Source organism: Triticum urartu, chromosome 7A (assembly GCF_056163025.1).
Source record: "Triticum urartu cultivar PI428250 chromosome 7A, HENAU_Tu73, whole genome shotgun sequence".
NCBI classification, from domain to species: domain Eukaryota; kingdom Viridiplantae; phylum Streptophyta; class Magnoliopsida; order Poales; family Poaceae; genus Triticum; species Triticum urartu.
Window position 1 is genome coordinate 700,438,582 of NC_141879.1, and position 19,538 is coordinate 700,458,119.

The 19,538-nt window shown below is 47.3% G+C and overlaps 3 protein-coding genes across 5 annotated transcripts; all 3 read left to right on the forward strand.

Moving 5' to 3' along the window:
- The first annotated feature begins 3,260 nt into the window (after positions 1 to 3,260).
- LOC125525988 (anti-H(O) lectin-like) lies at positions 3,261 to 4,508 on the forward strand. The gene has a single exon (XM_048690998.2). It carries the CDS (start codon positions 3,327 to 3,329, stop codon positions 4,281 to 4,283), a length of 957 nt encoding a protein of 318 aa, XP_048546955.1. The 5' UTR covers positions 3,261 to 3,326; the 3' UTR covers positions 4,284 to 4,508.
- Positions 4,509 to 11,345: 6,837 nt separating this feature from the next.
- Positions 11,346 to 15,021, forward strand: LOC125521621 (BTB/POZ and MATH domain-containing protein 2). 2 transcript variants are annotated; one of them, XM_048686681.2, is made up of 4 exons: positions 11,346 to 11,646; positions 11,749 to 12,947; positions 14,373 to 14,582; positions 14,678 to 15,021. In XM_048686681.2, exon 2 carries the CDS (start codon positions 11,756 to 11,758, stop codon positions 12,932 to 12,934), a length of 1,179 nt encoding a protein of 392 aa, XP_048542638.1. In that variant the 5' UTR covers positions 11,346 to 11,646; positions 11,749 to 11,755; the 3' UTR covers positions 12,935 to 12,947; positions 14,373 to 14,582; positions 14,678 to 15,021. The 2 variants fall into 2 exon arrangements, with proteins under 2 accessions (XP_048542638.1, XP_048542637.1); XM_048686680.2 differs by having other exon boundaries at positions 11,749 to 14,582.
- Positions 15,022 to 16,037: 1,016 nt separating this feature from the next.
- On the forward strand, positions 16,038 to 17,822 carry LOC125523800 (BTB/POZ and MATH domain-containing protein 2). Of its 2 annotated transcripts, none has more exons than XM_048688873.2 (2): positions 16,038 to 16,315; positions 16,429 to 17,822. In XM_048688873.2, the coding sequence occupies exon 2, from the start codon at positions 16,440 to 16,442 to the stop codon at positions 17,625 to 17,627; it is 1,188 nt and encodes a 395-aa protein (XP_048544830.1). In that variant the 5' UTR covers positions 16,038 to 16,315; positions 16,429 to 16,439; the 3' UTR covers positions 17,628 to 17,822. The 2 variants fall into 2 exon arrangements, with proteins under 2 accessions (XP_048544830.1, XP_048544829.1); XM_048688872.2 differs by having other exon boundaries at positions 16,432 to 17,822.
- Positions 17,823 to 19,538: the final 1,716 nt, after the last annotated feature.

The window sequence follows — 19,538 nt, forward strand, 5'->3', positions numbered from 1 at the left end:
CACATAAAGATGTGAACTATTAGTGTTAAATCACATGGTGATGTGAACTAGATTATTGACTCTAGTGCAAGTGGGAGACTGAAGGAAATATGCCCTAGAGGCAATAATAAAGTTATTATTTATTTCCTTATATCATGATAAATGTTTATTATTCATGCTAGAATTGTATTAACCGGAAACATAATACATGTGTGAATACATAGACAAACAGAGTGCCACTAGTATGCCTCTACTTGACTAGCTCGTTAATCAAAGATGGTTATGTTTCCTAACCATGGATAAAGAGTTGTTATTTGATTAACGGGATCACATCATTAGGTGAATGATCTGATTGACATGACCCATTCCATTAGCTTAGCACCCGATCGTTTAGTATGTTGCTATTTCTTTCTTCATGACTTATACATGTTCCTATGACTACGAGATTATGCAACTCCCGTTTGCCGGAGGAACACTTTGGGTGCTACCAAACGTTACAACGTAACTAGGTGATCATAAAGGAGCATTACAGGTGTCTCCAAAGGTACATGTTGGGTTGGCGTATTTCGAGATTAGGATTTGTCACTCCGATTGTCGGAGAGGTATCTCTGGGCCCTCTCGGTAATGCACATCACATAAGCCTTGCAAGCATTACAACTAATATGTTAGTTGTGAGATGATGTATTACGGAACGAGTAAAGAGACTTGCCGGTAACGAGATTGAACTAGGTATGGGATACCGACGATCGAATCTCGGGTAAGTAACATACCGATGACAAAGGGAACAACGTATGTTGTTATGCGGTCTGACCGATAAAATATCTTCGTACAATATGTAGGAGCCAATATGAGCATCCAGGTTCCGCTATTGGTTATTGACCGGAGACGTGTCTCGGTCATGTCTACATTGTTCTCAAACCCGTAGGGTCCGCACGCTTAAGGTTACGATGACAGTTATATTATGAGTTTATGCATTTTGATGTACCGAAGGTTGTTCGGAGTCCCGGATGTGATCACGGACATGACGAGGAGTCTCGAAATGGTCGAGACATAAAGATTGATATATTGGAAGCCTATGTTTGAATATTGGAAGTGTTCCGGGTGAAATCGGGATTTTACCGGAGTACCGGGAGGTTACCGGAACTCCCCAGGGAGGTATATGGGCTTTAGTGGGCCTTAGTGAAAGAGAGGAGAGGTGGCCAGAGATGGGCTGCGCCCCCCTCCCCCCCTTGGTCCGAATTGTACCAGGAGAGGGGGCCGGCCCCCCTTCCTCCTCTCTCTCCTCTTCCCCCCCCCCCCTCCACGAATCCTATTCCAACTAGGAAAGGGGGGGGGGTCCTACTCCCAGAGGGAGTAGGACTCCTCCTGGCGCGCCTCTCCTGGCCGGCCGGCCCCCCTCCCTTGAACCTTTATATACGGAGGCAGGGGCACCCCCTAGAGACACAAGTTGATCCACGTGCTCATATTCTTAGCCGTGTGCGGTGCCCCCTTCCACCATAGTCCTCGATAATATTGTAGCGGTGCTTAGGCGAAGCCCTGCGACTGTAGTATATCAAGATCGTCACCACGCCGTCATGCTGACGGAACTCTTCCCCGACACTTTGCTGGATCGGAGTCCGGGGATCGTCATCGAGCTGAACGTGTGCTAGAACTCGGAGGTGCCGTAGTTTCGGTGCTTGATCGGTCGGGCCGTGAAGACGTACGACTACATCAACCAAGTTAACGCTTCCGTTGTCGATCTACAAGGGTACGTAGATCACACTCTCCCCCTCTCGTTGCTATGCATCACCATGATCTTGCGTGTGCGTAGGAATTTTTTTGAAATTACTACGAAACCCAACAGTTACTACCTCCATATTGGGTAGGAACATGTATGTACTCTCTCCGTCCATGAATAAGTGTACTTCTAGCTTTTGTCCTAGGTCAAAGTTTTAGAACTTTGACCAACTTTATAGGAAGAAGTACTAGCATTTATGACACTAAATTAATATCACTAGATCTATTTTGAAATGTACTTTCATAATATATTAATTTGATGTCATATATGTTATTACTATTTTGTATATAGTTGGTCAAAATTACAAAACTTTGACTTAAGACAAAAGCTAGAAGTACACTTATTCGCGGACGGAGGGAGTAGTGTCATGCAGCGATGTATTTATTAGGATATAGACTCATTGTTTCTTGGAGTGTGTGATGTTCCGATAACTTAGCTAGTTACCACAAGCACCTCTCTCTTCATTAAATATGTGCCACATAAGAAAACTTGTATTGGAGTGTGTGATGTTACTTCTAAGTTCCTGCCCATTGTGACCAGCCTAAGATAAGTCGACCTGCAATTATTTGTTTAGCATAACTAGGTCAATATATGCATTAATCTTTCCAACCATAGGTTGTGGATGAATTAGGCTCGCTTGTATTGATCTTCTTTGAAATTTGTCACCTGTAGGTAGACAGTTGTGTGCCATTCATTCTCCATAAGATAATTTTCATTTTGTCTCAGCTTCGGTGTTTGAGGAAGAACCTTTTCCATTTGCATCAGCTTCATTTTGTCCGGGCATTGTGCCTACCAAATTCCAGTGACAACACCATTAATCTGCTGGCTCTCTAGTTCCTTTCGTGTGCTACATCCTGCACTCTAAATTTGACCTTGACAACTAACTATCCCCCATTAGATCCCCTCCCCTATTTTGTTTTATATGATGCTCCTCCGCAAGGTTCCTATAGCTCCTTCCGAAGCACCACCACGGCCAAGCCATGGCCTCTCGCCGTCGTCCAACCACCACACTAATATTAGGGCATGTACAATGGTGTTATCTTAAAAGTGCTACGTAGGATAAATAATGAGGTGGAGGAGAGAGAACTCATAAGAAAAGGTTCGTCTTCTCTTATTTAAGAGAAGACAAGATATGATCTCTTAGCATAATATGTCTCACCATGTTTTTAGGAATAGCTAATTATTGAAGATAAGGCTAAGAGATGATTTATTATAGACATTTTTTTGTTATCTTTAAATTACATGCAGGATTTAAGATAAGACTATCTTATCAACCATTGTACATGCCCTTAGGGACAAAATTAACTGCACGTTGATATTAGGTAATATGAATTACGTGTTAATTATGAGATAAATATAAATGTTGATATTTGGTATGCTATCAATTACACGCTCAACATGTTGAGAGCTCAACATTGGAGCAATCTAAATCGTTGGATTGACATGATTTGATGGTCAAAATTAATTGAATCTATCTCTTTGAATCTTTTTATATTGGTATAGATATAGATATAGACGATGCTCCTCCTCAAGATTCCTATAGCTCCTTCCGAAGCACCACGGCCAAACCATGGCCTCTCCCCGTCGTCCGACCACCACACTAGTCCTTGTGTCGTTGCTATGCCTCTACCAAGCGCCACGCTGGGCCTTCTCGCTCTCCTTCAGCCTCGACTTCTCCGACCTCACTGCCGGCACGTCGATCCTCGTCGCCGGCGACGCACTCATCAGTCCACCAGCGCTCCAGCTGACGAAAAATAGCCGGGCGTCGTACCGGTACAAAGTGCCTCTATGGAACGGCGCCTCGAGCGAGATTGCTAGCTTCGCCACCGCCTTCTCCTTCTGGATCACCCCAGAGATCGAGGACAGCCCGAACGGGATGGCCTTCTTCCTCGGCCATCTCCCTTCGTTGGACGTCCCCCGCAACAGCAGCAGCAGTGCCGGCGGCGGCCTCCTCCCGGCCTTCGCGGACGGGACAGGCGAGAGCCGGATCGTGGCGGTGGAGTTCGACGCCTTCCTCAACCATGTCGGCATCGACGTCAGCTCCGCCAACTCCACGGCAGCATCCGCGTACGCGACGGCGACCTGGCCGGGCAAGAACCTCACGTCGTCCAGTGTGATGGAGGCCACCGTGAAGTACCACAATGACACCAAATTGCTGGCCGTCGATCTCCTCATCGGCGATGCCCTGTACCAGGTCAATGCAACCGTTGACCTGCGCAGAACCCTAGGGGAGGAGGTCGCAGTCGGCTTCTCCGCGGCGAATGGCGCCGCCGCCGGGCTGCACAGGATACTGTCGTGGTCGTTCAGTTCCACTCTGCCCGAACCAAAGCGGGAGGCGCCGCCGCCTGCTGAACCTCCTCTCCCAACCAGCAGCTACAACCACAGGAAGGTAGCATTAGTCCTACTATTCTTAGGAACAATCGCCATGAGGTGTGTCCGGATAGGATTTCAGGTTGGATTCAACCCATCACCGGGCCATGTTACCTTAGGCCCCGATTGGGATGCTGCATTTTTGCTACCCCCGTAACCTTTTACACCTGTATACTACCCTACCCTCCAACAAATTCCTGGTGGAGAGTTGTAAAATATTTCCGGTGGTTGTAACATGCGCTTGGCTACCAGGTTGTAATATACCAGTGTATTCAACAGATCACAATTCACCAAGCTGCCCTTTTCTTCCTCCCCGTCCCATCAGTTGGACGCGCCATGGAGTCGTTGCCGCTCTACCTGCTGCTCCTCCCGCTCCTGGACAATGGCCATCGTCCCACTCCTCTGCCTCAACCGCAGCTGCTACATATTACAAACATCAACAATTGAGCAAGTACATATTACAAACACCAACTCCAAAACTGGGTTATCTACCCCTTAAAAAACTGGGTTGCCTACTTTATTCTGTAAAACAGGATAAATGCAACCCTCCACTGTCTGGTGCATCCGGACTTCCGGTGTATATGCCTCAGGTTTAAATTTTTAGAAGTTCCAACATGAATCTACTCAAAATTTAATGTACAATTCAAAATAAAATGACAAACTGACATCAATTGGTGATAATGGGCCACATTCAAAGCCCAACTTATACTAGGTATACTCCCTCTGCATACAAATGATGATCTAAAACGTCTTATATTTGTTTATAGAGGGTGTCTGGGCTTTAGGTCACGCGGAATTGACTGATCAAATTGTTGAGTCTCATGAACCCAATGCAAAAAACTTGCTTTTTAACATGATTGATTCATTATCAAATTCGGAGTTTGTAAAGATGGTTGTAACTCTTTGGGCAGTATGGACCGCTCGCTGAAAAGCAATACATGAGTCTATCTTCCAAAGCCCAATGTCGACCCACTGCTTTGTTGAGAGCTTCATCGCCGAGTTGGATGACTTCAACATTGCCAGGAATTCCACTTCGGCGGGGCGTGCACTTGTAATACCAATGCGAAGCTGTTGGAAACCCCCTTCGAATGGACACGTTAAAATCTATGTAGATGGGGGTTTGTCCTATGATGGGCGTGTTGGAGCTGCGGCGGCAGTATGTAGGGATGAACATGGTCAGTACCTTTGGGTCCTCTCAATTGTTCTACCCGGTATTATTAATCCGATAGTTTTAGAGACCATTGCTTACCGTGAGGCTTTAGCACTTGCGGCTGATCTATCTTTGGGTCACTTGGTAGTTACTAGTGACTGCAAACCGATTGTGGATGATATCATAAAAGGGGTAGAAGGCCCTCATATCACAGTTGCCAAAGAGATAAATAATAGAAAAGCACATTTTGCTAGTTGTGATTTTCCGTTCGAAGGTCGTGCTTCGAATCAGGAGGCTCACAATCTTGTAAAATTTTCTGCCTCACTTTCGCAGGGTCTCCACTTGTGGCTTATCTCCACTCATGACTACCTTTGTATCCCTTTGATTATTGTTCAAAATTAATAAAGTATGGGATCCCTAAAAAAATACAGAGGGAGTACTATTTACTGCTAAACTGTCTATCTTTTTGTCTTGGCCTGTGTTATGATTTTTCATTTGATTTATTGCGACATGAGGGAGTACTATTTACGTATAGGACAGTTTTCCTTTTACAAATTTCTAGAACTTTGATTTCCACAACATTTAAGAAAATATTAAAAAACAAAGGTCAGATTTACTTTAAGCCCAAGGAAAATGTACATCTTTTTATTATTATATAAATATGGAAAATTTAATAAAAATAAAAGCAAAACCAGAAAGTTTCGAGCAATTGAAACCAGAAAGTTTCCAGCTTCTCAACCAAGTGTTTACCTACCTTAGCCACTCATACTACGTTAACAACGTTTCGAGCGATTGAAACCAGTGAACGAGTAGAGAAAGCCCCTTCTCTTCCCGTCCATGAGAGCGAACGAATAGACCCGGCCCTTCCCGTCCATGACACTATGTATAATAGTATCTCAAACTCTTGGGGGCATTACATACAATTTCTACCAAATCTACCTCCAACTTTCCATAGTCCTCACTCTTGGGTTTCGGTAAAATAAGAAAAAACTTGAGTAAAAAAACATAATAATAAAAAAAATCAAGTATGTCAACCGCTTTGTTGAACGGCCATTAGATTCTACCTGCTTTTTTTTACGGAATTTAGATTCTACCTGCTTATAGTATGTCCAGTAGTGAATATGACAGTACGGTGGTGGCTTCATAAAATGGAAGCTTTGAACGACAACACCATTAATTGGCGGGCTCCTTTCGTTAAGTTAGAGTTGCGTACCACGTTTGCCACGCGGTCTCTAGTAGATCTACATCATGCACCAACTTTATGCTATAAATTTGATCTTGACATAACTTCTTTTTAGGGTTGATCTTGACATACGCAGAAACCTATTTCTAATGAAGTCTCTCTTACCACGTTTACCACTTGCGCCGGCAGAAACGAACGGCCTATCTGCGGCTGACGCGTATTTCTTTGGGACGTGGTGTGGTACCATTGCGTGTGGATCTAGGTGTGTCGTTGCGAATTTGCTTAACGTGACTGCCATCTTTGCATGTGGATCTAGCAATTTTATATGAGATTTGAGACAGTCCGTTCATGCGCTCCATGGAGGTGACGGGATCCATCGGTTTGGCTGCTTTCCTTACTTTGCATGCCATGGTTTTTTCTTTTCTTTTTGCATGGGATATTTTTGGTTGTTGCGATATGAATGCATGCGGTATGCTGGCTCCCTAAAAATCTGCATTCGGTGCTGCTTATCATTGTTTCTGGTCACTTCTGGTCCCTGCTTACGACGATGTTTTTGGTAGTTGCTCGCCCGTTTGTTCCATGTTCCGGCCATGCGCGTGTTCATGTTGCTTAATTGGATGCTTCTTGATCGCCGTTTAATTCGTTCTTTCTGGATAGCCGGAAGGTGTATAAATAGCCGGATTTGCTTCCTGTTTCACCGCACTGCACCGCTCCGCTACTCGCCTCGTCACTGTGCCTCGGTACGTCGTCGCGTCAAGCTCACATGCATCTACACCTCGCTCCTCCCGCGGTGAGCATAGCGCGGCGGTCTATGGTGGCCCTCGGTCAGCATGCTGGGGAGATGCCCCTCACGGCCGATGGCCAGATCACCAATGGAGCAGTGCCCCTCATGGCCGCAGTGTCGGTGACCACTAGAGCTGACAGGGGTGCGGGCTACGACGCAAGATGTACCTCGTTGTTGCCAACCTCCCCCTCCCCCTGCTATATGAATAACACAACATTTATCACTGCGAGTCAGGGAAAATGCACCTTGGGTGCTCCTCATTGTATTGCTATGAATATATAACAGCTGTACATGTACATGGCGCTCAGCGCAAGAGAAAGGGATAGAGGAGGGGACGTGCGACGTGGGCAGGGAGAGTGGGGATCGTGCATGGCATGCTAACCCATGCGTACGTGATCGCTAACTGCTAACACCCCGCCGCAGCTGAAGCGTCTGGTGACTGGATGCACAAGCTGGACCTAAATTCTTGAAACGTCGGTGTCGAAAGCCCTTTTGTCATGACATCGATGAACTGCTGCTTGGTGGGGAAGTGCAAGACGCGCAGGTGGCTGATGGCAACTTTCTCCCTGACGAAGTGGATGTTGAGCTCGATATGTTTCGTCCGCCGATGATGTACTGGGTTGGCTGCCATGTAGACAGACTATATGTTGTCGCAAAAGACGATCGTGGGCTTGGGCAGGGTGATGCAAAGCTCGCCAAGCAACTGGCTTAGCTAGCAGCACTCGGCGGCGGTGTTTGCAACGGCACGGTACTCTGCCTCGACGCTGCAGCGCGAGACGGTGACCTGCGCTTGGAGGACCAGAAAACCAGGAAGTCGCTGAGGTAGACGATGCAGCTGGAGATGGAGCACCTGGTGTCAGGGCAGCCTGCCCAGTCCGCGTCCGAGTACACGGTGAGGCAGAGAGACGCTGAAAAACCCTAAAATAATGCCCGGACGTGACGCAACGTGCGTTCGGTGTCGGATTTTGTTCATTTTTGACGTGGGGTATCGGGGTGGGGCCCCACACGCGCTGGCAAAAGTTGGGGTACATTCCCTGAAAGTGCTCAAGTACTTCATGTGAAAGGCAGTGGTTTCGGTATGGGCGGAAGGGACCTTCCGATGCATGTCTCTCCTTCACATCCGCCAAATGGGCTTAATTTTTTTTCATGGGCTACAATGAGCATGACAAGCATGCACGCCAAAATTTGTTGCGTTTCGACGCTGTTTGCATTTTCTATAATTTTCTGGGACGAAAAACCCTAAAATAATGCCCGAACGTGACGCAACGTGCGTTCGGTGTCGCATTTCGTTCATTTTTTGCGTAGGGTATCAGGGTGGGGCCCCATATGCGCTGGCAAAAGTTAGGTATATTCCGTGAAAGCGCTCAGGTACTTCATGTGGAAGGCAATGGCTTCGGTATGGGCGGAAAGGACCCTCTGATGCATGTCTCTCCTTCGCATCCGCCAAACAGGCTTAGTTTTTTTTTCACGGGCTACAAAAGCCCGCGGCCAAGTTACACGTCGTTGCAAACATCGAGCCACGTGAAAATAATAACTAATAGCTTTTCCAAGCATAAATAAAACCGTTAAGCCACATTTTTGACCGGCCCTACCGCCCACGCGTATGAATAGAGGTTTATGACGCCCGGCTATAGATGCGCTTACGTTACTTTTTTTTCCGCAGGGAAATTTTAAATCTTGCTGCAATTACGATATCATTGTGAAATCACAATTCATTGACGAGGGCAGAGCTTGCTGAAGCTTTTAGCACATTATACGTTTGTTTTCCTCACATGGAATTTCAAATCTTGCTCCGATTACCGATATCACTGGCTTCGCAATATCACCGTTTAATTGCAATTCATTAAGGAGGGCAACGCTTGCTGAAGCTTTTAGCACATTGCACGGTACTGTACCATATGATGATCACAATCTCATTCCGTAACTGAAGTTACCCATCAGGAACTGAATTTATCCCCACAGAAGATGCCCGTTCCGGCAGCCCCCCCCCCCCCCCCTCCGAATCGACAATTTTAGTAGGAGCAGTGAGTAATTACCAACGAGATTAGATCAATATACGTATTCGGTCCCTCTATACTCGAATCCTAACTCCGCCATTGCGTTCTGGTAAATGCATAGGTGGAGAATTTTGACTGACTTCACAAAATTACAGTCAAGTTAGCCATTCCGTAACGTACGTAGAGCCAGGGCTCCGCCTCCTTCTCCAAGAAAGAAAGTTAGTGTTTGTGCCTCTCGCCGGCGCCGGTGCAGGTCCGCCTCGTCTCCGGTGGCCCTAGGGCCATGGAGGCATGATGGATCCTGGCAAGGGCCGGCGGGAAGGCTCCGTTTTTAGTCGTTTTTTTCAATTTTGTTAGGGTTTGTGTCCTACTCAGGAAGGCGAGACGGCGGCGGCTCCGTGAAGATGGAATAAAGGTCTCCCCGCCTAGCCCCTATTCCGGCGGTGCGTCTAACATCGTTGGTGGGCGTGTGGAGGTGTGTCTCCGGCAGATCTACCTTTGGTGGATTTGCTCGGATCTCGTCGTTGTTCGTCTACGTTCGTGTGTCTTTGGTTTGGATCCTTCTGATCTACGTTATTTTTCATCGGTGACGGTTGCTATTCTAGGGTGCTGGTCCTATGGGCCTTAGCACGACGATTTCCCGACTGTCTACTACAACAAAGTTTGTCCGACTCCGGCCATGGAGAGGCGATGACGGCGGCGCGTCTTCGGCTCGTTTCGGTGCTTGTATTGTAGTCGTCGCTAGGTGGTCTACGGATCTGGATGTAAAACTTATTATTTCTAGTGTTCGTTATACTATCATGATTGAAAATGAATAGATTGAAAAAATTTCCCGCAAAAAAAAGTTAGCCGTTCTAAATACAAATTCGAATTGCTTTGAGTGAATAAGCAAAAATCAGCTCGATTTTCAGGCTGTGCCCAAACCTAAACAGGGGAGCAACTAGTTAACGAGCGCTCCTTCGGGAGCCTCGCAACGATCAGCGCCTTTGGCGCGCTCTCAGCCATTCACCAAGTGTCGCGCTCTGGACGCTCCATTCGGATTTTAATTTTTTTTATTTTTCCGCACGCGTTTTCGGCTTTTTAAACGGTTTTTCTGGGTTTTTTCGACGTTTTGGTTTTCCCCGATCGTTCTTAACTTTTCGATCAAAAAAATTCAAAATTTTTTTTCGCGAAAAAACGCGTTTTCTTTTCTTCCTTTCGCGAAAGTCACGGTTTTTCTTCCGCGAGAGGCACGGTTGTGCTTTAGCGAGAGTCACGGCCGTGCCTTTCGGAAACGAAAAAAACGTGTTTTTTGTTTTTTTTTCTTTCGCGAGAGTCACGGTTTTGCTTCCGCGAGAGGCACAGTTGTGCTTTCGCGAGAGTCACGGCCATGCCTCTTGAAAAGGGAAAAACAAAACGCGTTTCTGTTTTTTTTCTTTCGTGAGAGTCACGGTTTTCCTTCGCGAGAGGCACGGTTGTGCTTACGCGAAAGGCACGGCCGTGCCTCTCGGTAAGGAAAAAAAATACGCGTTTTCTGTTTTTTTTTTCTTTTGCGAAAGTCACGGTTTTGCTTTCGCGAGAAGCACGGTTGTGCTTTCGCGAGAGTCACGGCCGTGCCTCTCAGAAACGAAAAAAAAACACGTTTTCTGTTTTTTCCCTTATAAGAGAGTCATGGTTTTACTTCCACGAGAGGCATGGTTGTGATTTTGCGAGAGGCATGGGCTTGCCTCTTTTGGAAAAGAAAAAAACCATGCTCCCGGTTCGGTTTTTTCACCCGGTTTTTTTTTTCGTGAAAAAAAGTTCATCAAAACCTGTCAACATGGGATCTAGTTTTGAAAATCTCGACGCGAGGAATCCAATGGTGAAAATGGTTCGAGATTTGGACGCACGGTTTAAGAGATAAAATGTTTTGAATAAATGGATCTATGAAAAAAAGAAAAACTCTCAGGTTGCGACAAGTGGCGCGCTGCATGTGCGCCACTTGTCGCGACCTGAGAAAGTGGAGTGTTCTTTGTAACGAGTATGATTTCGCCTAAACAGTGCCGTGATCGATGTATGGGCTTTGCAACGTGGGCCGTGAGGGCCTTAGAAAGCCCAATCAACAACGTGGGGACTTACAAACCCTAAGTCAACGTGGCAGGCCCAGGCCGCACCCATCGGCGAGCCGGCGCCGCAAACTCTGTTTTCCGTCGGCGAGCGACGCGGCGGCGACTCCGTACGGTCGCCCGCCGGTGCAAGCCCAGGCAGCTTCCCCGCCGCGGCCGCCCGCTGGTGCAAGCTCAGGTCCGCTTCCCCCGCGCGGCGTAGCGTGTGAAGCAGAAGCAGCGGCGACTCCGTGCGGCCGCCGGTGCAAGCTCAGGTCTGCTTCCCCGCGCAGAAACGTCGGAGCGGGCGGCGCAGCGGCGGCTCCGCGGAGTGCCTGACCAGGTTCGCCCCTCAGCTCATCTATCCCAACTCCCAACTCAATTTGGGGTTTCAATGGTGACCGACAGACTGAGCAAATGTAACTCATTTTCAATGGATTGGCAGGCTCGTCATGTCGTGCTTCACCGGCGTCTCTATCATCGACGGCGAGCAGTGCTGTTACGAGGCGTCGGCCGTGGTGGACGCCGGCGGCGCGGACAGCGGGTACCACTTGCTCGTGGTCCGTGGATACTCGCGCACCAAACAAGAGTTGTCCGCCGGCGAGAGCATCACCTCCGATGCTTTCACCGTAGGAGGCCATTGCTGGTACATCGAGTACTACCCCAAGGGCGAAAACCCAGACTGCGGCGACTTCATTTCTCTCTATGTCACCAATTACGACGACAGTCTCAAAGAGCCCCTGGAGACCAAGTTTTGTTTCAGCTTCGTTGACGAGGTTGAGAAGCAGACGCCAATGTACATTCGTGTGGCTGGTAAGACTTGCCGATTCACCGACGGCCGTTGTTCCTGGGGCACCGACAAGTTTGTGAGAAGAGATGCCCTTGAACGATCATCGGACCTAAAGGGTGATTGCTTCACCATCCGGTGTGATGTCATGGTCATTCGCAAGGATCCCAAAGCCGAGGATGCCGGTGGTCATGACACCAAGGTGCTCCTGTCTGACATAGACCAGCATTTTAACATTCTCCTCCAAACCAAGGTGGGTGCTGATGTGACATTCAAGGTCAGCGGCGAGACCTTCGTCGCACACCGCTGTGTGCTCGCTGCCCGATCCATGGTGTTCATGGCACAACTATTTGGCCCCATGAAGGAGACATCCGCCGTCATACAGATCAAAGACATGGAAGCAAAAGTGTTCAAGGCACTGCTTAGCTTTATCTACACAGACTCATTCCCTGTGATGGAGAAGGACAGCATGGAGGAGGATGCAATGGTGGAAGTTATGGAAGATGGGCAAGAAAAGGAGGCAGTGGAGGATGAAATGTTGCTGCAATGGCTTCAAGACTTGTTGGTAGCGGCTGACAGATATGATGTCCAGCGGCTCAAGTGCATCTGTGAGAAGCAGTTGTCTGAGAACATAGGTGTGAGCACGGTGATGTCCGCTCTTGCTCTAGCCGAGCAGCACCACCGCCAGGGATTAAAGGAGGCGTGCTTGAAGTTTATCCAAGTCCAGTCCCCCTCGTGCTTGCAAACAGTAATGGCAACTAATGGTTGGGATCATGTAGTTTCGACCTATCCCTCAGTTCTGAAGGAGCTCTTTCTCAAGTTTGCTTCGAACCAGCGAAAGTAACACCCTGCATACGGTACGCTATGCATGTTCCTTAGTTAGACCTGAATTGACACTCTTTTGCATATGTGGGATCCTCTAGAGAGATGGTAATCTGTGTGTATTGTGTTTGTCTCATCATGTATATAATTTGCCCATGTGCTGAATCAGGGAAATCCAAAAATATGGCAACATGGAATGGATGGTCTGTAGGAGTAAGTGTCAAATTGATCGGCATATTAGTAATGTGCAAGCTTCCTAGCTAGTCATTTTATCCTTAGTTGTCTGCATTAGTTGTCTCATATACTGTTGCTTCGTGCCTTCCCTGTCATGTATAACCCTTGGTTATCAAAAAGAACAATGTAGATATTTTGGAAAGGCATTTTATGAACCTGGATTTAGGGGAAACAATTTTTTTCTGATTATAATGACAGCGTCAGTGTGAAACCTTGGTCGAGTACCCAGGAACCTTCTCCTGGGTGCTTGATGTTCTCCTTGTGTGGCACTTCCCATGGGAGATGAATGTGGGAGCTTGAAATGTTTTTGCAAAGTCCAATGCTTTAATTGTGCTCTGTACCTGAAAATATTACTTTCATCCTGGTATATTTTGGAGCACAGATGGTTGCTGTCAATTTAGGAAAGCTTGGGAAATCTTGAGTGCACAGACAGGGTCACAGGGGCTATACTTTTTCTTTATATAACAAATAGCTTTTGGCCAACCTACTTGGAGCTATGCTGGTGTTGATGCCCTTGAAAAGCCAAAAAATTAAAATGCCTGTACAACGTATGCAAGGAAACTGGCTGATTGGATCAATCAATGGGAGGTATCTTCGAGAAAATATGAATCATTCGCCCTTTTTAGGACATGATGAATGGGCAAGCAGGGAATGTAATTTTTGTTCCTATTTATTACTACTGGTGTGAGCTATTACCTAGAGCATTGCTTGACCACAAAAGTTCACATTGGAGATCAACTACCAACCAGGCTTGTAGTGCTAACAGCTAAGCAATCAGAATAACCATTTTTTTTTAATTGTATTTATTACATCTCCCGACTTGCCACCATTGGCTCCATTGATACATTTTCCAGTTGTTGTTTTATCCAAATTTTGTGTTTCTTGCAATTTCCAAGTATCTTGATGCAGATATGTGCACCTACCTACTTGTTTCCAATGGGATGGGTCCAGATTTTCAACATATGAATCATCACTCTTATCTGTTTGTATGTTCCGTCAGGCTTGGCAGACAAACATATACTCCCTCCGTTCCAGAATAGATGACTCAACTTTGTACTAACTTTAGTACAAACTTGGGTCATCCATTTTGGAACGGAGGGAGTACGAGTTGGTGTCCGTTGCATCTTAATTTCTTTGCGTCTTTGTGTTGTTACCCACACACCTGATCATTTGAACTGACATTTGCTACCCATGCTAATGCTTTTTGTGTCTCTGTTCAAAATCAGTGGCAGCACCCTGCTGCTGCAAATTGCACCTTGAGCCTTCATCAGCAAGTGTGGCAGTGCCAGACAGGTAAGCATGCTTGGTTTGTATAGCCATTTGTTTTAGCAGTTCCGAGGCGGTGGACTGCGCCCTGAGGCACCTTTCGCATGGCTATTAATTTTGGGAGCATGTACCTGGTCATGCTGTTGGTTGTATCTCCTCTCCTGATCTGGGTAAGACCACGATTTCATGACAACTTAAGCTGACTTGTCGATACTTTACAGTCCTCGGATGACTGAACCGGTTCATTGGCTGTGTGTATGTGTAGGTGAAGAATGGCGGCGGTGCTTGAACTACGTGTATGGATTGCACTGAGGAGGATCTGCGAATACATGGCCTATTGGCCTGACCATCCAAACTGAAGAGTTGTAGATGCAAGCAAGAAGATATCTTTGCTTGTCTAGTGTAGAAATTGTTAACACGTGATAGAAAGAGACCACGAAATTGCTGGAGCTGCCTGTTACTGTTTATTTATTTGCGGTGAAATAGAAACGCAACTACATCACTGCTCATTGTTTTTATCTGAATACTGAATATTAGTACCTTTAAAGATATTGTTCATCAGGGTATGAAGAATTACGGGATATACTATGTTTTGACCAGCTAACTAAAGATTTATTTATTTTTGCTACTTCAGTTAGTTCTGGATAGTTTTTTTTTTTAGTTTGTGCTGCGAAATAGAAACGCAACTATATCACTTTTATTTTCTGGAGTGGCAATTTATTCATCAGGGTAAAGCTTGATGAAGCTTCAACACGTTGTGGGATATACTATGTGAACACAAGGCAAATGTTCACGCCCCCCCCCCCCTCTCCTCCACCCTATTGACGAAGCCATGCCAGGCCCAGGGATGGCGGCGGCGGGACAGATCCAGTCCACTCAGGTGCATCCCCCCTTCCCACCCTGCCCTTGAGATCCCTCATCGCGAGGTGGTTCACCTTTGGCGGGCACGGCACGGCGTGGCCCTGGCTTGGGCAGCTGCTCCCTGCAGGTGTTTCTCCCTTGTCGGCAATGCCCAGTACCCAGCTGCGTTTGATGGGGCCGACATGGGTTGCAGGCGCGAGTTCTGCGATCAGGCTGCCGTGCTGGCCAGGGTTTGCAAGCCTGCCTTGGCCGGTAGGTCCCCTCGTCCCCGGCGGCGCCTTCTTCCGAGTTGCGGCGGTAGCTATGGCGTGGTGGTGTTCAGGTCAAGTTGGTTGTTTCCCAGCGGCGATTGTTTTTGCCGGCGCCGATCTGGTGGCGTGGGGCCGTTTGAGGTCTCGCTTGGGGTCTTTTGCCGACGCTATTTTAACCCCGACAGCCCTAGACATGCGTATTGCAGCATCTATGGTTTGCTGGGCCATTCTTTTTTACCAGTGAGTGACCAGTCCGTCCACCCGATCGTTTGAGGGGTGTTTGAGGCGCATTGCAGAAACTGTTAGAAAATTTCTATTTTGGTGATAGAAAAAATCAGTCAAGTTGGGTTTACCATTCCACAAACACTATTTTTGAATGTAAAATATGGCTAATTGTTTCTTAAAAAAAGGATAATTGTTTTTGACTTGATTGTAAAATTCAGCGCGATGGGCTTTGCAGTTGGGGCCTTGAGGCCCAATGACGTGATGAGTTGTTTGTGAACCCTATGCAGGCCCAGGTAGCACGCACGCACGCAACAAGCCGACGGCGCACACTCTCTGTTTCCGGCGGCGTCGGCGGCGCAGCTAGTGTGGCGGCGGCGTGAACTGCGTTTCCGGCAGCGCGAGCGGCGCAGCGAGTGGGGAGTCGTCTTGGTGCGGCAGCGAATCCGTGCGGCCGCCGGACGGGTCCAGCCCCTCAGCTCGCCGCAGCCTCTGTTCCGGGGAGAAGCGGCGGCGTCTTCGTGCGGCGGCCACTCCGTGGGGTGCTAGCGGCAGCCGGACGTGACCAGGTTTGCCCCCTCCCCCACCCACCCCCCTTATTAGCTCATCGATCCCGAGTCTGAAATTTGTGGAGTGTGAATGCCTGAATGGTGACTGAGTAGATTTATTCTCAATGGGCCAGCAGATTCCGTCATGTCGTCGTTCGCCGGCGTGTCTGTAGTCGACGGCGACAAGGAGTGCTCTTGCGAGACATCGGCCGTCCACGCCGGCGCCGACAGCGGGTATCACCTGCTCATGGTCAGGGGCTACCCGCGTACACAAGAGGGGTTGCCCACCGGCGACAGCATCGCCACTGGTATCTTCAATGTAGGAGGCCATTATTGGTACATCCAGTACTACCCCAACGGCTTAAACCCGGATTGCGCCGACTACATTTCCCTCGATGTAGCCCTTGTCTACGACAACGATGATGCCGAGCGTGGCCTGGCCGTGGAGGCCAAGTTCAGTTTTAGCCTCGTCGACCATGTTGAGAAGCAGAATCCGATGTACATTTGTGAGGCTAATAAGACTTGCACCTTCTCCAGCAGTGCTACTTCGTGGGGCCGCAACAAGTTTCTGAGAAGAGATGCCCTTGAACGATTGTCAGATTTGAAGGTTGGTTGTTTCACCGTCCGGTGCGACATCATGGTTGTTTGCCAGGATTCGAAAACCGAGGACGCCGGTCGCACCCTGTCTGGCATACACCACCATTTTAACAATCTTTTGCAGACCAAGGTGGGTGCTGATGTGACGTTCGAGGTCGGTGGCGAGAGGTTCGCTGCCCACCGGTGTGTGCTTGCAACCAGGTCGAAAGTATTCATGGCACAACTCTTTGGCCCCATGAAGGAGGGCACCACTACGTCCAGCCTCATACAGATCAAAGACATGGAAGCAAAAGTGTTCAGGGCTTTGCTTATTTTCATCTACACAGATGTGTTTCCCTTGCCCTTGAGAGAGGAGGACAGGACGGGGGAGGATGAAATGTCAGTAGTTATGGAAGAAGCAAAAGAAGCGGCGGCAGTACAGGATGAAATGAGGCTGCATTGTTTGCAACATTTGTTTGTGGCAGCAGACAGGTATGATCTCCAACGGCTCAAGTTCATCTGTGAACAACAGCTGTCTGAACACATAGGTGTGACCTCGGTGATGTCCACGCTTGCTCTAGCCGAGCAGCACCACTGCCAGGGATTGAAGGAGGCGTGCTTCAAGTTTATCCAAGTCCAGTCTCCCTCGTGCTTGCAAACAGTAATGTCAACTAATGGCTGGGACCATGTATATACGACCTATCCCTCGGTTTTTAAGGAGTTCATTGCCAACCTTGCTTTAAACCAGCGGAAGTAACACCCTGTGTACGGTATGCATGTTCCTTAGTTAGACCTGAAGTGACGATCTTTTGCTTTGTGCCTTCCCTGTCAGCTACCTCTATGATGTGTGTGTTGCTTTTGTCTCGTCATGTAATTTGCCTATATGCTGAATCAGAAAAATGCGACATATGGGCAGATTGTCTCGTCATGGAATGGAAGTTCTGTAAATTCAGGTGTAGGCGTCAAATTGATTGGTGTTGCAGTAATGTTCAAGTTTCCTAGCTAGTTGTTTCATCCGCATATATTTCTCTGCGCATTAATTGTCTCGTATATTGTTGCTTTGTGTCTTCCCTTTTCTTGATGTTTTCGGAAAGGCATTTTATGAATCTCGATTTAGGGGAAATAATTATTTCTGAATACAATAATAGTGTGAGTCTGAAATCTTGATCCGGTAGCCAATAACCTTCTCCTGGGTGCTTGATGTTCTCCTTGGGTGATGCCTCCCATGGGAGAGGTAGGTCGGAGTTTGAAAGGTTTTGCAAAGTCTAATGTTTTTTAGTTGTGGCCGGTACACAAAAATATGACCTCCATTCTTGTGTATTTTGGAGCACAAATGATTGCTGCATTTTAGAAAATTCGAAAAGCTTTTTATGTGCACAGATAGGGCCACATGGGCTATAATTTATTCTTTATATACTCTGTATCTTTTGGTCAGCTTACTTGGAGCTATACTGGCATTAACATAGGTTTGCAATTGATTGATCCTACATAGTTACTCCTGTAAAATCTTCCAGGGTTATACATATTTTTTTCCCAACTGGACCCAAGTCAAAACATTTATCAATGAACACATTGTTGTTTGTTAATGTCAGTTCCGCAGGAAAGCAGGGGATATGAATCATCACTCTTATCAGTTTGCATGTTCTGTCAGACTCAGTACAAACATATAGGAGTTGGTGTCGTTGCATCTGAATTTCTTTGCGTCTTTGTGTTGTTACCCATCCACCAATTATTTGAACTGATATTTGCTACCCATGTTCATGCTTGTTCGCTTCTGTTCAAACCCAGTGGCAAGCAAATTGCACCTTCAGCCTTCATCAAGTGTGGCACCGGTAGACATGTGAGCATGCTTAGTTTGTATAGCCATTTGTTTTAGCAGTTCCGAGGCGGTGCACCGTGCCCTATGGCACCTTTCACATGGCTATTATTCTCTAGACTACTGCTTGTGACAATTTAAGCTGACTTGTTGATACTTTATAGTACTCAGATGGCTGAACCGGGGCATTGGCTGTGTGTATGTATGGATTGTACCGAGGAGGGTCTTGGAATACATGGCCTGATCATCCAAACTGAAGAGTTGTAGATGCAACCAGGAAGATATCTTTGCTTGTCTAGTGTAGAAATTGTTCATACGTGATAGAAAGAGACCAGGAAATTGTTGGAGCTGCCTGTTATTTATCTGTGCTACTTTATTTAGTTATTTCTGGCAGCTGGTGCTGTGGAATAGAAACACAACTATACATAACTGTTTTTTTTCTCTCTGTGAGGTTGAACTCCAATGCTTTAGTTGTACTATGTGTATTTTGAACCACTGTCGATCTGGTGATGAAAGCCGGCGAAAACTTTGAGTGCACAGACAGGGCCACGGCGGCTATAATTTTTCTTTTATCTTTGGGTCCAATGCTTTAGTTGGAGCTATGCTGGTGTTGATGATTGTTGTGCAGGTGGCTCCCCTGCACCTCCGGCACCAGCCCGAGGCTGGGTGCGACGGCGAGGAGGATGTCAAGGATGACGGCACGACATGAGGGTTCAGACGGCGCACTTCCTCGTCTTGGTAAAAGGGCGAGGTACATTGCCCAACAACCTAACTCAACTATTCACTCTGCAAGAATAGAAAGAAAAAGGAAGGCTAACAATGGGACTGAGTCTCCTCGCATAAACTTTAAGC

Coding starts and splice junctions, on each gene's coding strand:
- LOC125521621 (XM_048686680.2), top strand. CDS start 11,756: ATGTCGTGCTTCACCGGCGTCTCTATCATCGACGGCGAGCAGTGCTGT.
- LOC125523800 (XM_048688873.2), top strand. CDS start 16,440: ATGTCGTCGTTCGCCGGCGTGTCTGTAGTCGACGGCGACAAGGAGTGC.
- LOC125525988 (XM_048690998.2), top strand. CDS start 3,327: ATGGCCTCTCCCCGTCGTCCGACCACCACACTAGTCCTTGTGTCGTTG.